This window comes from Hyaena hyaena, unplaced genomic scaffold (genome assembly GCF_003009895.1).
Source record: "Hyaena hyaena isolate Hyena2069 unplaced genomic scaffold, ASM300989v1 scaffold_303, whole genome shotgun sequence".
Taxonomy (NCBI): domain Eukaryota; kingdom Metazoa; phylum Chordata; class Mammalia; order Carnivora; family Hyaenidae; genus Hyaena; species Hyaena hyaena.
Window position 1 is genome coordinate 1,719,442 of NW_024080934.1, and position 16,410 is coordinate 1,735,851.

General features: G+C 41.5%; 2 protein-coding genes across 8 annotated transcripts in view; one reads left to right on the forward strand and one right to left on the reverse strand.

The window, feature by feature from the left end:
• The window catches only part of DNM1L (dynamin 1 like), a 51,768-nt gene extending 48,511 nt beyond the window's left edge, over positions 1 to 3,257 (forward strand). For all 6 annotated transcript variants that reach the window (XM_039247690.1, XM_039247691.1, XM_039247688.1 and 3 more), the window contains 4 exons: positions 310 to 486; positions 816 to 925; positions 1,055 to 1,214; positions 1,470 to 3,257. In XM_039247690.1, coding sequence (XP_039103621.1) covers positions 310 to 486; positions 816 to 925; positions 1,055 to 1,214; positions 1,470 to 1,526 — 504 coding nt within the window. In that variant the 3' untranslated portion in view covers positions 1,527 to 3,257. The remainder of the gene's footprint in view (positions 1 to 309; positions 487 to 815; positions 926 to 1,054; positions 1,215 to 1,469) is intronic.
• YARS2 (tyrosyl-tRNA synthetase 2) overlaps positions 1 to 16,410 on the reverse strand; it is a 32,313-nt gene that overhangs the window by 8,599 nt on the left and 7,304 nt on the right. Inside the window, exons 3-5 of one of the 2 annotated variants that reach the window (XM_039247693.1) lie at positions 7,746 to 7,901; positions 7,270 to 7,440; positions 4,400 to 4,687 (exon numbers count right to left, since the gene is read on the reverse strand). In XM_039247693.1, coding sequence (XP_039103624.1) covers positions 4,528 to 4,687; positions 7,270 to 7,440; positions 7,746 to 7,901 — 487 coding nt within the window. In that variant the 3' untranslated portion in view covers positions 4,400 to 4,527. Of the gene's footprint in view, positions 1 to 1,988; positions 4,688 to 7,269; positions 7,441 to 7,745; positions 7,902 to 16,410 lie in introns of both variants that reach the window. The other variant, XM_039247692.1, reaches the window with a different exon arrangement.

Below are 16,410 nucleotides of genomic sequence, written 5' to 3' on the forward strand. Positions count from 1 at the left end.
AAAGTGCAAAAGCACTTGTGATTGATGGTAGTGCTAGATTTCTTTCAGCCGATCTTTTCTCAAGAGTATACACATTGTAGGGTTCCTTTGAAAAAAGTTGAGCTGAATGGCAGCTGTTTCGTTTTAATAGTGGTAGAGGAGTTGGAGAAATTTAGAAAGTTCCAGTTATACATGCCACCCACCATCTCTTTCTGACTCAGTTATCTGTCTGAATAGATGAGATTCCAGATGGGTACAGGATGTGTGTTCTTGACTGCTGTCAAGGAAGATGATACGATTGGAATAGATTTTGGAACATGTTCTTTTCAGGTTGCATCTGGAGGTGGTGGGGTTGGAGATGGTGTTCAAGAACCAACAACAGGCAACTGGAGAGGAATGCTGAAAACTTCAAAAGCTGAAGAGTTACTGGCTGAGGAAAAATCAAAACCCATTCCAATTATGCCAGCCAGTCCCCAAAAAGGCCATGCTGTCAATCTGCTGGATGTGGTAAGCCATGTGAATAGGCTCAGTACGAATGAGATGACCCTGTTGTTAAAGACCTACTGAACTTAAAAATTAAAAATTGTTTTTGGAGAGAGGGTGAGCTTGCAAGTAGGGGAGGGGCAGAGAGAGGAGACACAGAATCCAAAGCACGCTCTGAGCTGTCGGCAGAGCCCGATGTGGGGCTTGAACTCACGAACTGTGAGATCATGCATGACCTGAGCCAAATTTAGATACCTAACTGACTGAGCCATCCAGGCACCCCAAACTTACTGAACTTTTAAATGTTGTCATTTAAAAATGGCACAAAAATAAAAATGTTCTTCTCCATTTAGCCAGTTCCTGTTGCACGAAAACTATCTGCTCGTGAACAACGAGACTGTGAGGTCATTGAACGACTCATCAAATCGTATTTTCTTATTGTCAGGAAGAATATTCAGGACAGGTTAGTGCTATAAATCAGAGCCTATGTATACTTCTGGATGACTTCATAATTAGTTTTGAAAATACGTGTATTTAAAACATTTTTAGGCTCTGGTTCTAAATTAATGAATCTGATGGTTTTGATTTACAGTGTGCCAAAAGCAGTAATGCACTTTTTGGTTAATCATGTGAAAGATACTCTTCAGAGTGAGTTAGTAGGACAGCTGTATAAATCATCCTTGCTGGATGACCTTCTGACTGAATCGGAGGACATGGCACAACGTAGGAAGGAAGCAGCTGATATGCTAAAGGTATTGTAAATGTTTTTTTGAATTTTCACACCTGGGTTGCAAACACTACATTCTGATCCCTGGAGATATACAGTCATATGATGGTTAATCTTTTTTTTTGGGGGGGGGGGGGTACTTGGTTAGATTTTAGATTCAAATTTCAAAGAAGGTACTAGTATAGATGTACCACATATAATGGGGAATGATTGTCTCTACATAATTGAGATTATTTGATCTGCTAACTTACTAAACATCTATTTACCTTTTTTGATATAGGCATTACAAGGAGCCAGTCAAATAATTGCTGAAATCCGAGAGACTCATCTTTGGTGAAGAGAACTATATAATACTGAGACTCTATCAACTCAAAATTTGCTAGTTACTGCCTACTTGAGTAGAATTTTATTTATGAACTCCTGTGTATTGCAATCGTATGAATCTGCTCATGTGAAGAGACGGGCTATAAACTGAAAAGCGTACTCTGTATCACAGAACAAATCATACATTTAATCCAAATAATAAATGGCTGTTTCTAAAGTTGCCCCGTACATATAAAATACATCACGTCTTTCTTGTGACAGTTTCATTTGAACTTAAAAAGAACTGTTCATGTTCTGGTTGTACAAGCAGTTTGCCTGTGGATGAGATGAGCTGTGTAATCTGTTAGCAGTCTTAAAGCTGCTGCCATAGTCCTTCGAGAAGAACGCACGAAGATAACATTTCATACAACTATAATGCATGCACAATCTATAAACTGGTCTGGCTTTGAAAGATGTGAGTTGACAAGTTACTCACGGTCACTGTAGTCCACCTGTCCTTCGATTTCTACTATTGAGCTTCTCTGCAACCTTTGATGTGTTAGTAAGAAAGCTGAAGGCACAAGAAGATATGTAACATTGACAGTGATGTGTGCATAAGGTGTAGCTACTGCGGTCCTTCCCCTTCAGGTCCACGCTGCCCTCGTGCATTAAACATCTACATTATCTTTGATTCTGTCTTAAACCTACAGGCATGAATTCTACTTTCCTGCATTAAAAACAATCACCTAGACTTGATTCTCAAATATGATAGTAATTCAGATACATCTTTAAATTGGGTCACTTATAACATGCTCTAAGATTCACTTGGAGGTGGTACTTAAAACCAAATACTGTGGTCATTTAAGTATACATCTTCTCTATTAGTTGGTAATAGTTAATTTAGCTTCACGCCAACAGAATATGTTAGAATACAGATACCAAAATACTGGTGGAGCCTTATTATTTAAAGAAAAACATCTGGACAGACAACACCTAAAAGCTTTACGTTACTAAAATACATTCAGAGTTTTGGGTAAGGTTTAGAACATACTCACACTTTATTAAAATTCCCCAGGTGATTCTTGGTACGAATTACATTATAAATTTTAAGACATGGGTCAAAATCCTAAGGCATCGAGCTCCATCTCTGAAAGATCATATCAGCAACTTAGAATCTACTGAACATATTAACATTTCTGTTATTGATGAAGGACTACTGGCAGGGACAATGTGTGTGTTAACTTTGCTAAACAATGCGCTCAGCAACTGATCTCAAACATAAAAATCAGATTCAGTCTTACACGGTACTACTTTGAACCTGTTAATAGTACCATCTTGATACATACTACCTAAATATTTGTTAGCACACACTTTAAAATCACTCTTGTCATTACTGAACATCAGTACATCCATCCATGAATTTACTTACTTCAGATACATCAGATGATTACCATTCCAGCCTTTTGAATTTGTAAGGGGGGGGGGGAGAAGCTTACAGTGTACCATTCCCCAGCATATCAAACAAATTTCAAATTGGAAATGTTACCCTTTAGAAATAGGCTATGGTAATGTACTCGCTGGTACTACACACCTTGTACAAGAAAGGCAGAGACAAGAAAGGTATGGAAAGTTTCAGAAAACCTTCCTTTACTGGCTCTCAAACTGAGTGAAGCTCTGAGATGTGGAGATGATCTCTGACATTTACCACGGATACCTGTATGTTCTTGCTGTGTAAATAAAATTGCTGGTACAAAATGACATTCAAGTTTTGTCAATAAGTGAATTTTTCCTCTAACTTTGCTCCCAGAGAAACGTTTAGCTAAACTATAGCTTTTTAACATATAAATCTAACTGGAACATAAGACAGCTTATGCTATATCAAAGTTTTACAACTTCGTGCCTACGGAATTCTCATAATTCAAAGAGCTACTGGTACATCTCCACTTTTATATATTAGGATAGTGATTTGTTTCAAGTATTCCAGGTAGTAAATGGCTAGCATTTGAACAGTAAAGCCATGCTTTGCTGCCTGTAAGGTTTTCTAGAAGGTATCAGATTATGAACCATTTGCACGTTTCACTTGGTCCTCAGGGAAATAGGGGTGATAACTACCTCGATTTTTCACATACAGAAACAGTACTGAGAATTGACCTGCCTCATGTAAGCACAGCTTATAAGTCTTGATTCTAAATCCTTTAAATGTGATCTGAAAACGTCCCTTACCAGAAGAATATCTTTTGATAGTCTCCTGTGATTGGATATTTGATATATTTGCCTCTATTTTCTCTCTAGTTACTTTTCAGTTTATCTGAAGTTGCAATCTGCTTGGGGACAGAAAGTGGAACTTGAAACTAAGTTTCCAGATTTATAAAATATTGCTACTTTGGTAATCTGGCAAAACAAGGCTGTGAGTAAATTTATACTGAAACACAGGTAAGGGACTGGAAAACTGAATCGGACTTCCTCAAAAGTACTAGTTTTGGTTCTTTAAAAGGAAACTTTCAACTGTAATTTCTACTGCCAACTAGGGCTCCATGTAATACTTCTTCAGGAAAACTATATTTGCTTCCTAAACAAAAAAATTCAGAAATCTAGTTTCCAATACCGTATTTCACATTTTTAATGTGGCTGCTGGTGTCAGTAAGGTCAGGGAGATAGACACCCAAAATAAAAGTACCCAAGAGTCCTTATTCTGTCCTCTTTTTCACTGTTCTTCCTCATCTCTAAAAAGAGAGCAAGCAGGATACAATAGTTATTTCATGAATCAGAATTTTTAAAAGAGATTATCCATGGCAATCATGGTTTTCTATGGTAGTCCTTAATACTTGCAGATCAGGAAATAAAATACCCCGTCATTACACAAACACCTTCTATTAAGCAACCTATATAAATAATGAAATTACTCACACTCTGAGGCCTAGAGTGTACTCCCGTTCGGCTCGTATGAATGAAAGTAAAAGTTCTGGAGCCAACCTTTGATACATCTTGAGAATGAGACGGATGCATATTGTTTGAACCAGCAGAAGGATTTTTCATCATAGCTGAAGCCATTTTATAATGTAGAAATTCCTTTTTCCTATTTTAAGTAATGAAAGTCCATTCTTAAGAATATGTTGTCCAACGACTAAAACACTCTCAGGATTTGTTACTTGTCTGTGATTTATACTGACTCCACCTTCTGTTATCATCCGATACCTGAAAATAGAAATGTTTTAGTTAACTAGATAAATCCAATCACTGTTGACCTCTCCCAGTGATATTTACATTTCAGAGGGTCTCCAACTAAAAGCACTTAGCACTGAATTGTTACCTTTATGTTCACTCTACTAGATTCTGCCTCCCTTAAATGCTCTTCTAAAGGAACAGATTTAAGGCAAAGTAAGTTTCTTATTTAGTAGAGAAAAAGCTGGGATATCTCTCAGCTCTACACCTAGCTATTCACAGTCGATAGTGATTTAAAAATGAATAATAACACGTGAGCAATTACCCCCCTCCCCACACTCTGAGCAGGGGCTTACAGAAAGGCAGCTTTCAAACAGAAAAAGAGGGAAATGCTGCTTTTAATGAGTTCCCATGAGATACAAGTCACAACTATATAGTGCGATTACAGACCCCTTTTGGAAACTTGCTTATGAAACTGGAAGATCCTTGGAAATCCTATTCTGAGACTATGCAAATAATAGCAAATTTTGTTAAAATGTTAAAAAGAATTTTTTAAAATGAAATGGGCTGATTTCAGAAATGGAAAATCAGTAGCTTCTCTAATTCTAGTTTACTGACAATTAAAAATTTTTTTTTAATGTTTATTTCTGAGAGACAGCGTGAGCAGGGAAGGGTCAGAGAGAGGGAGACACAATCTAAAACAGGCTCCAGGCTCTGAGCTAGCTCACAGCACAGAGCCCGACGTGGGGCTCAAACCCAGGAATCTTGAGATCATGACCTGAGCTGAAGTTGGACGCTTAACTAACTGAGCTACCCAGGCGCCCCTGGGCATTCAATGAACATTCATAGAGCCTTTACTACGCACTAAATATAAATACTATTGCAAACTAGTTGGGCGATCCAGACAAACAACTACACGGTGATTAAATCCTATAAAGCACCAGCCGGGGCACCTGAGTGGCTCAGTAAGTTGAGCATCTGACTCAGGCTCACGTCATAGTCTCACAGTTCATGGGTTCGAGCCCCACATCTGGCTCTGTGCTGATAGCTCAGAACCTGGAGCCTGCTTTGGATTCTGGGTCTCCCTCTCTCTCTCTCTCTATTCCTCCCCACTCACACTGTGTCTCTCAAAAAATAAACATTAAAATTTTTTTTAATGCTATAAAGCACCAAGAAAGGTTGCTCTAGGAACACACTGGGTGGGTGGGGGGTTGGAAGTTTTCCTGAAAGGAGGAATGCCGAAACCGGAGAATGTCAGTTAATTTCACAAACAGGGTGAGTAAACCTGGGGAGCAGCTAGAGAGAGGTGAACTTTGAAAAGATGTCTAGAGCATGAAAGGCCTTGAAGCCCTTGTGAAAGGCAAATGTTCATGCTCTCTTATCTGAACATGTTACTAATGAAATAAACCGCTACACCCATGGTTTTATAAAACTAGTAAAACATTTTCTATTTCACTTCGTTCTCTTAGGAAGTGTTATTTGCTACAGTTTACAGATCATGGTCTACATTTTATTTAAATGCACAGGCCAGTCTTATTCAGCTTATACAATCTGAACAAATGTTAGTGTTACTAAGAACTCTGTCAAACCAGATACGTGTCATCTTTGGCAGCACGGTTTCCAGTATCAGTAAATAAACCACTAGAAAAGTTGAGAAGAAAATGAAAAATGTTCCCAGAGTGAAGAAGAGGAGGTATAGGACAGCACCCCCAACTCAGTGTATATTAAATAAATGAGCATATTAGGGAAGCAGTAAGGTAGAATGGCAGGTGACACAAAGATCATTGATATTCTATGTAGAATAAAATAGGGTTCTTTAGGATAAAGGCAAATAATCCAAAACTACTGAAAGAAAATAGCAACTACAACAAACGTCATTTATAATCATGATCATGGACTATAACCATTTGACTTCTCAAACCCCAGTAGATGAGGCACCCAGGGCCTTCTGGCTAACGAATGCTTTTCCTTCTGTATCACAGGATTTCATTCATAAATGGATAAGCACCAAGTGCGTGCCCACTCCCTTTTCTGTGGAACACTGTATTCTCTCAGTACCACATGAATGAGAAAAAATGTTCTATCTACGTCTTAAATAAGAAACATGTATTCTCAAGAGGAACTGTATGTAATTAATAATACTAGTCTTAGGGAAGTAATATATGCTTATTTCATTTTCAGAAATTCAACTAATATTTTAAGTAAGTTAACGTGGCAACCCCTCTACTCCCTAAAATGAAGAAGATATATACTGAATATGAGCAGGGTCGTGTGAATCTGTTCACTTTTTATCTCAAATTGTGATCATGCCTGAGCAGACTAATCCCAGTGCATTTACTGACTGTGCTGGTCACTTAAACAGAGACCTTCCCAACGCTGCTGAAGAGAAACTGAGTGAGACTTAGACCATATAGTAGTACCAGGTTTTACAGATTTAAAATTCAAAGGATTTTTGACAAGAAGTACTCAGTTTTCACTTTATTCTTGGACTAACTTCTGCCAGAAATGAGACACCCTTAAAGCATTATCAGGAAAACACCTTCTGGAAACACATGCTGAGAACTATAACATTTACTGCTGAATTAAGTATGAATCTGAAAGTTAAATAACCTTACCCTCGGGGACCATCTGGAATGGCATTTGCTTTGCGGCAGGTATCTAGGACACTTGTTCCTGGGTCAAGAACTAATTCAGAAAATGAAGCTTCTTTAAACAACTCTTTTAACTCCTGATCAGACATGACCTCCAGTGCGTCGATGCTGCTATGATACAGGGCTTGTGTACACCTGAAAAACACATTGGGAACCACATCGTGTGAGCGCTTATCCAAATACATGTGCTCATATCCAGTAACTAATTCTGGAGTGCCCACTGCGTTCCACACCGAAAGGTTTCCAAACAGCAACGTTTATCTTACATAGTTGATACTTAATTCAAGGTGACCTTTCTTTCCAACAGAGGCTATTCTACAACATTTAGGTCACACACTGACAATCCCTGTTAGTGGTAAGTAACAAGAAAACCCTACTGAATTTTCTCCAGTCTGTTAACTGCATGAACTTTATCCAGTTTTAGTATTCTAAAAAGCCACCTTTTAGCAGAAGCTAGCCCTTCCTGTCCATGAACAAGCTTTGTAACTTCTGCAGCAAGTCGTTTCTGAGGACCCCGCTTTTCCGGCTCTTTTTCATGCAGCTGCATTATGTGGCCAATCTCTGGAAGGGGCAGAAAAGTGAAGAGCTTCAGGTACCTTTGGGACAAAAAAAATACAGTGTTAGGTATATATAACATACCTAATTTTTATCTCTTATTTCCTTACCCTTTAAAAAACATCCTGCCGACTTTTAAATTCATTCATTCATTCATTGAGAGAGAGAAGTGAGTGGTAGAGGGAGGGAGAGAGAATCCCAACAGGCTCTGTGCTGTCAGCACAGAACCCAATGTGGGGCAGGATCCCATGACCCTGAGATCATGATCTGAGCTGAAGTGAGGAGACAGATGCTTAACCAACTGAGCCACCCAGGTGCCCCTTAAAATTTAATTATGAAAAATAAACATGAAGTACCCAAAAAAGACACCTGTGCACATACCATCCACACTGAGGATATCCTTATTTTGCCATCTTTGTTCCAGACCTTTCCTTTTGAAAAGGCATAAAAGTACAGCTCTAGATCCCAGCACTACCATATTCCCCTTCTCTCCCACAGAGATAAGCTAACCTAAATTTGTGCACATCCTTCCTAAGGATGTCTTAGGACTTTTATGTATATGTGCCCATAAATAAAAAATTTATAACTTCCTAACATAAATATTTTATTTGTAGCCTCTTTTTAAAATCTTTTCTTGGTGAAAAACACACAGAAAATACACAAATCAGAAACGTATAGTTTAATCAGTTAGAAAGCAAACCTCTACCATCACCTGTCTAGAAATACATCATTGTCTCCACCCACTAAAGCCCAAATTTATCACATTCCCTTCCCCTCCAAAGTAACCACTCCTCTGCCTTTCAAGATAATCACTTACTTGTTTATCTTTATACGTTTACCATTTCAGTATCCCCCCCATATGCAGCATCATTTTGTTTTGCCTGTTTTTAGGTTTTATATAAACGGAATCATATAGAATACATTTTTCTGTTTGGCTTTCCTGCCAGATCATTGTATTTAGTAAGAGACTCATTCATGTTGCCATGTGACATTGTTTCCACTCTTGAACAATTACTCATAATGCTGCTATGAATATTCCCACGTATTTCTCTCAGTGCCTGTGTGCACGGATTTCTTTTGGGGACGTACCCAGGAGAGGGACTGCTGGGTCACCGGTTCTGTACATACTCAGGTTTAGTAAACAGAGACGTGTATTTTTCCAAAGCAGTTCTGTAAGTGTAGCATCGGTGCTTGACATTAAACCTCTGACCACCAAGGATACATTTCAAAGACCTCCACCTCAAGTAAACACACAGCCAGCTGCATGCCACAGCTACAGCAAGTCAACTAGACAAAGCACCAGACCACTGACATGCGTGAAGCTCCCCTTTTAGAAAGCTCTGGGTAACCTAGATAACGGACCACTGAGTGAGTCACACGGTTTCTCCCTTCCTGCTTACTCATTTCTGCTGTTTTAAATTTGCCAATAAAGAATGAACTCACAAAGCCCTTAGCACTTCACCCTTTATCCCAACAATGCAGAGCCCTAGGCCTAGGCTCCCTTCCTTTCTCTCCCTGACACCCCAAAATGCCAAGGCCCTTCAGGACCTGTAGGGCATAAATCTTGTTTCTCGAAGTTCTCTGATGGTTGTGGCTGAGATGCAAGATGCATCCTGCAACTGTAAGAACCCTTAAGGCAGGTCTAGCTCCCAGACAGACACGGGTCAGGGAACCATCTCTAAGCACGGCCATAAGGAGTCAGCCCAGGTGACCAGGCAAGCGCCCCCACGCTAGCACCGCTATCAACAGGCTGAGAGCAAAACAGTTGGCAGATGGTACAGTCAATGGGGCTGTGTGATAGCACTTGCAGCTAACCCAGGGGAAGGCATTTAGCTTCAACTATCTTTTTTTTTTTTTTTTTTCCAAAGTGTATTTTTGTTTTGAGAGAGAGAGAGAGCAAGGAGGGGAAGGGCACAGAGAGAGGGAGACAGAATTCCAAGCAGGCTCCACACCATCAGTGCAGAGCCTGATGTGGGGGCTCCAACTCACAAACTGAGATCATGACCTGACGCAAAATCAAGAGCTGGAGCCCACAACTGACTGAACCACCCAGGTGCCCCCCAGCTTCAACTACCTTACGAACTGTAACTGGCTAACCCAGACGGTAACACCGCTTGGGAAGGCAGCACCACTTACTGGAGGTCTGCTGCACTTTTCCGTGCTTTTGCATACTGCCTGGGCTGTGTGTTGCCCATAGCATCTATCCCAAATTGTCACTGCTGCCATAATTCTCTCTCTCCAGTGCACTGTGATGAAGGCCATATGGACTAATGAGATGAGACCACTAATCATAAAGGCCGTTGCCGACCACTCATGCACATGACGGTCCTCCCTGCCTTGCACCAAGGACAGCTAATGAAGGCAGACTGGATCCCAAGGCTGTGATCACTGTCCAAGATGAGGCTTCGGGCTAACGGTGCTGAGCAAAGGGTATTCCGGTAGATATGGAGGGAGAACTTGCCTGGTGACCACTGAGTGATGGGTCATAGTGGGACTACGTGTCCTAACCCAGACACGTGGACCGGCCTTGTAACAGGACACCAAGGGCACCATGACAGGAGACATTCAGCTGAGGCTTGCTGTCCCCACACGGCCACTACAACTCACTGTCGCTTTGTCTCCCTAACCCAGTGGGACATCATGAGTTCAGTCCCTGGTGTGATGCTGCTAAACAATTAATGGACAAACATACGTGTCCTGAACATCTTATGCCAGTGCCTCCTAAGACCCCAGAGGAGGTACATCAGCTCCAAACAAATGCAAAATTTACTTCACAGAGATGAGAGCTTCCTGGGCATTGCTTGGTACTCCGGTGCACGAACATGCCAAGGCTTTGCTATTGTGCTCCAGGGGCCAGGGCTTTCCCCCAGGTCCCGTGTACACGGCACTAGTGGAGGCAGACCCCAACCCTGGGGAGGGCAAGTGGGACACCCTGGAAAGGAAGGCAACCACTTACGAGGGCTCACAGGGACATCTTCCAGAAACTGATTCTGCTAACAACACGTAGGATCAAAGTAGTGAAGAAAATCAGAAAGTAACAATTAACATCAGAAATTATGCCGTAACTGAAAATTCTAACCTTCCTTAAAGCTTTTGTGCAGCAGGCGCCGGTCAGAGTGGCTAAAATGAGCAAATCAGAGGACTCCAGATGCTGGCGAGGATGTGGAGAAACGGGCACCCTCCTACACTGTTGGTGGGAATGTAAGCTGGTGCAGCCCCTCTGGAAAACAATGTGGAGGTTCCTCAAAAAATGAACACTAGAACTCCTCTATGACCCAGCAAAGGCACTGCTAGGAATTTACCCAAGGGACACAGAAATGCTGAGGCATAGGAGCACATGTACCCAATGTTCATAGCAGCACTCTCCACAATAGCCAAAACATGGAAAGAGCCTAAGTGTCCATCAACAGACGAATGGATCAAGAAGATGTGGTTCATCTATACCATGGAATACTACATGGCAATGAGAAAGAATGAAATCTGGCCATGTGTAGCAACATGGATGGACCTTGAGGGTGTTATGCTGAGCGAAATAAGTCAGGCAGAGAAGGACAAATATCATATGTTTGCACGTATAGGAGGATTAGGAGGAACTTGACGGAGGAACAAGGGGGAGAAGAAGGGGGGAAATGGTGGGGGAAAGGGAGAGGCAAACCATGAGAGACTCTTGAATGCTGACAAAAACTGAGGACTGATGGATGTGGGGGGGAGGGGGGATGGGCATGGAGGAGGGCACTTGTGGGGAAGAGCACTGGGTGTTATGTGGAAACTAATTTGACAATAAACTATTAAAAAAAAATTTTTGTGCAGCAAGAAGGATAGAAGGGAGCTAACTGGCTATTACAGGTTTTTGGCCTATGATAGAAAATTGTTACTCATCGCTGCTGAACTGCACAACTGGTCCATCTCTCTAAAGACCCTAAAATCTATAATCTTAATGAGCCAGCTACATGTCTGTTTCCTCTGAGATACCACAGATCCTGAGTCCTCTAGGCTCCCCCCGCCCCAAAATGGGACAGAATACAGCAACATGCCACAGGGCGTGCCCCTGCTCCCGAAGGAAAACTGACCAGGTTACTGAGGCCACTGGTGAGGATGAGGAGGGATAAAGGAAGACAGAGGCCCCAGAGACAGAGAGCTGTACCACCCCCAGCCCCCCAGATGTTTACTGCCTGGCACCGTGCCCATTGTCTCCTCACAGAGATCACTAAAGCTAAGGCTCACAGTGAATGGGAAACATTAGATCAGGCCTGTCTCCCGCAGCACAATGTTGCCATGGTCCAGTATGTTTATCATTTCCATGGCCACAGTGACCCAAATGATGTCCTCTTCATTTCTAAACCTGACAAGGCCTCAAGTGACCCCACGTCCAGTGAATTCTTTTCATAAGGTGCTCCCCCTAATTACTGGGCAGTGCTACTAATTTTAATGGGACTGCTGACACCACTGAAAAGGCACTGCGGGCCACGGGCATGGTTGCTAGACATGGAGGGGGTTACCATTCAGGCCCCTGGACACTTCAGAACTATGTCCTTCTGCCGCTCTGGCCCCTTGAGCAAATTCCCCTCAAAAGGGCTCGCCACTCCCTCCCCACTCCCTCCCCAACTTAATTTTGCCCTTTATGAAAATGCACAGGTTAACCTCTCCTGGGAGTTACACAATCTCAGTGTTCCTGGCCGCTTAGTATCCAGACAGCCAGTGTCTAAACTCTAGGCCCTAACACGACCATCTTCTCAGCTATCGCCCCCTTATGCCATCCACCTTCCTGCCACTCAGTTACCATTCGTCCCGACTTGAAGCCAGTCCCTGCAGCTATCCCTGCTTCTTCTCTAATATCCAGGCCTGGCAGCCACGGAAGCCTCTACCCCAGGAAGCTGGTGGCTCCCCAGGACTCATCCCACATCCCAGAGACGGTGGCCCCTACAGCACTAGGGTGGGCCCCTGGGACAATAAACATGCATGGTGTTTTCTGGCCTGATTAGACATCAAGGCCCAAGTCACTGCTATTCCAGACAATCCCTCTAAATTCTTCAAAGGGAAGTGCTTCTACCCACAGGGCACTGCCAGTAAAGCAATCAAAGATATACGAATCCATTCAGATGTAACTACCTACAGGGACCATTGACTTCAAATGGCTCTTTCTGGTGGTGGCCTCCCTGGCCCTTTCCTTCCCTTATTATAGGCACGGATGCGTTGACACGATGCCACGCAACATCGAACCAGCCCAAGTTCTTGGCCTTCCCCGTGGAATTTACCACGTAGATGCCTGTGACTCTTCCTCCTTGGGCAAGATGGTAAACACCCCCTCATAACAATTTAAACAGGTCCCTAAAAGCTTATACCCTGTTATTAAGGATACTGAGATGGAGTCTCCTCTTTCACTGGCCCCATTTGGTTGGTACGTAAGTCAGCCAATAATGAATGGCATCTCACCATTTACTTTCAAAACCTCAATACTCAGGTTCCCCCAATTAAGCTGTAATTCCTAGTAATACAGAATTAATTGAGAACACATACCTCTGAGAGAACAAGCATACTAACGTTAACATTCTATGGGTCCCAAAAGAAAAAGAGAGAAAGAGACAGAAAACTTATTTGAAGAAATAATAGCTGAAAATTTCCTGAACGTGGGGAAGGAAACAGACATCTGGATCCAGGAAACACAGAGCCCCAAATAAGATGAACCCAAAGAAGTCCATACCAAGACACACTGATAATTAAAATGTCAAAAACAAAGATAAGGACAGAATCTTAACAGTGGGGAGAGAAAAGCAAACAGTGATGTACAAGGCAACTCCCAGAAGGCTTGCAACTGATTTTTCAGCAGAAACTGTAGGCTCCAGAGGGAGCACACAGTATATTCAAAATGATGAAAGGAAAAAAACTACAAGTAAAATACTCTACCCAGCAAGGTTATCATTCAGAACTAAGGAGGGATAAAGAATTCCCCACATAAACAAAAGTTAAAGGTATTCATCACCACTAAACCAGCATTACAAGAAATGTTCAAGAGACTTTTGTAAGTGGGAAAGAAGAGGCCATAACTAGAACTTAGAATAATTATGACAGAATTTCAATGGTGAAAGCGTACATATAGTTAAGGCACCAGATAAATCACAAAGCTATTGTGAAGGTTCAAAGACAACAGCAGTAAAATCAATTATATCTACAATGGGTTAAGCAATAATACAAAAGAGGGGCACCCGGGTGGCTCAATTGGTTGAGCATCTGACTTTGGCTCAGGTCATGATCTCACAGTTCGTGGGTTCGAGCCTTCGGTCGGGCTCTGTGCTGACAGCTCAGAGCCTGGAGCCTGCTTCCCATCCTGTGTGTCCCTCTCTCTCTGTCCCTCCCCTGCTCATGATCTATCTCTGTCACTCAAAAGTAAATAAATGTTAAAAAAAAAAAAAATTAAGAAAAAAGCAATACAAAAGATAAAAAGATGCAAATACATAAAACATGGAAGAGGTGAACAAAAATGTGCTTTAAAAAAATTTTTTTAATGCTTATTTATTTTTGAGAGAGAGAGAGAGAGAGAGGAAGGGAGGGAGGGAGAGAGAGAGGGAGCGAGCGAGCATGCACCTGCATGAGCAGGGGAGGAGCAGAAAGAGAGGGAGACACAGAATCCAAAGCGAGCTCCAGGCTCTAAGCTGTCAGCATGGAGCCCGATGAGGGCCTTGAAATCACGAACCCTGAGATCATGAATGGAGCCGAAGTCGGATGCTGAGCCGATTGAGCCACCCAGGTGCCCCAAAAACGTGTTCAAGAGCGCCTCGTTGGCTCAGTCAGTTAAGTGTCTGACTTCGGCTCAGGTCATGATCTTGTGTTTGTGGGTTCAAGCCCCACACTGGGCTCTGTGCTGACAGCTCAGAGCCTAGAGTCTGCTTTGGATTCCGTGTGTGTGTCTCTCTCTCTGTCCCTCCCCTGCTTGTGCTCTGTCTCTGTCTCTCAAAAAATAAAATAAAGACATATTTCCGTTATTTAGTCTATGTCTTTTTCCTTCCTTGCTCTCTTCCCCTGTGACCTGATAGCCTTCTTTAGTGTTATGCTTGAATTCTTTTTATTTTTTTCTATATGTATTCTGTTTTCAAAGGTTTGTGGTTACCATCAGGTTCATATTTAATACCCTCTGTATACAGCAGGCTGTTTTAAATTAAGGTCACTTAAGTTTGAACCGCTTATTATTTTTTAACTTTTTTATGGATTCCATACACCTTTAATTGCTTTACTAGCAGTGCCCTGATGGTAGAAGCACTTCCCTTTCAAGAATAAAGGAAGGAACTAAAGAACTACAAAAACAATCAGACAACAAAATGGCAATTAAGCATATAACTATCAATCATTACTTTAAATGTTAAGAGTCTACATGCTCCAATCAAGACACAGGCTGACAGAATGGATAAAAAACCCAAGACACATCTACCTGCTGTCTACAAGACATTCAGACCTAAAGACACAAACTGAAAGTGAAGAGATGGAAAAGGTATTCCATGAAAATGGAAACAAAAAGTCAAGGTAGTAGTACTTATATCAGACGACACAGAATTTAAAACAGACTATAACAAGAGATAAGAGCATTAACATATTGATAAAGGCATCAATCCAACAAAGATAGATCATAAATTTCTAGGCACCAAAAATGGTTGCACCTAAGTATATAAAGCAAATATTAACAGACACAAAAGGGAGAAGTCAATAATACAATAACAGAATGGGACTTTAACACCCCACATCCCTGGAGGTCATCTAAGCAGAAAAATCAAGGAAACAGTGGTTCGGGACAACACAATAGACCAGATGGATGTAACAGTTACACAGAATACCCCATCCCAACAAAAGAATACACATTCTTTTCATGTGCACATGGAACATTCTCTATGATATGTCATATGGTAAGCCACAAAACAAGTCTGAATAAATTTATGAAAACTGAAACCATATCAAGCCTCTTTTAGGTATCAAACTAGAAATCAATTACAAGAAAAAAAACTGAAAAAGCACAAACATGTGGAGGCTAAATCATATGTTACTAAACAACCAGTGTGTGAACAAAGAAATCAAAGAGAAAATTAAAAAATACCTGGAAACAAATAAAATGGAAACATGATGTTCCAAAATATTTGGGACATAGTTCTAAGAGCAATATAGGCCTCTCTCAAGCAGCAAGAAAAATCTCAATCTAATCTTACAACTAAAGGAAATAAAACAAAACTGATAAACCTTTTGCCAGATTCGTCAAGAAAAAAGGACTCAAATACATAAATTCACCCATGAGAAAAGGTACGAATGACATCACAGAAATACAAAGGATTATATGAGACTAACAAACTCAGGGGTGCTGGCTGGCTAAGTAAGTAGACCATGAAACTCTCTCTCTCTTTTTTAACATTTTTATTTGTTTTTGAGAGTGAGAGAGAAAGAGAGGGAGGGAGGCAGAGAGAAAGACGGAAACATAGACTCTGTAGCCGGCTCTAGGCTGTCAGCACAGAGCCCAATGTGGGACGTGAACTTGTGAACCAGGAGATCATGACCTGGGCTGAAGTCAATGCT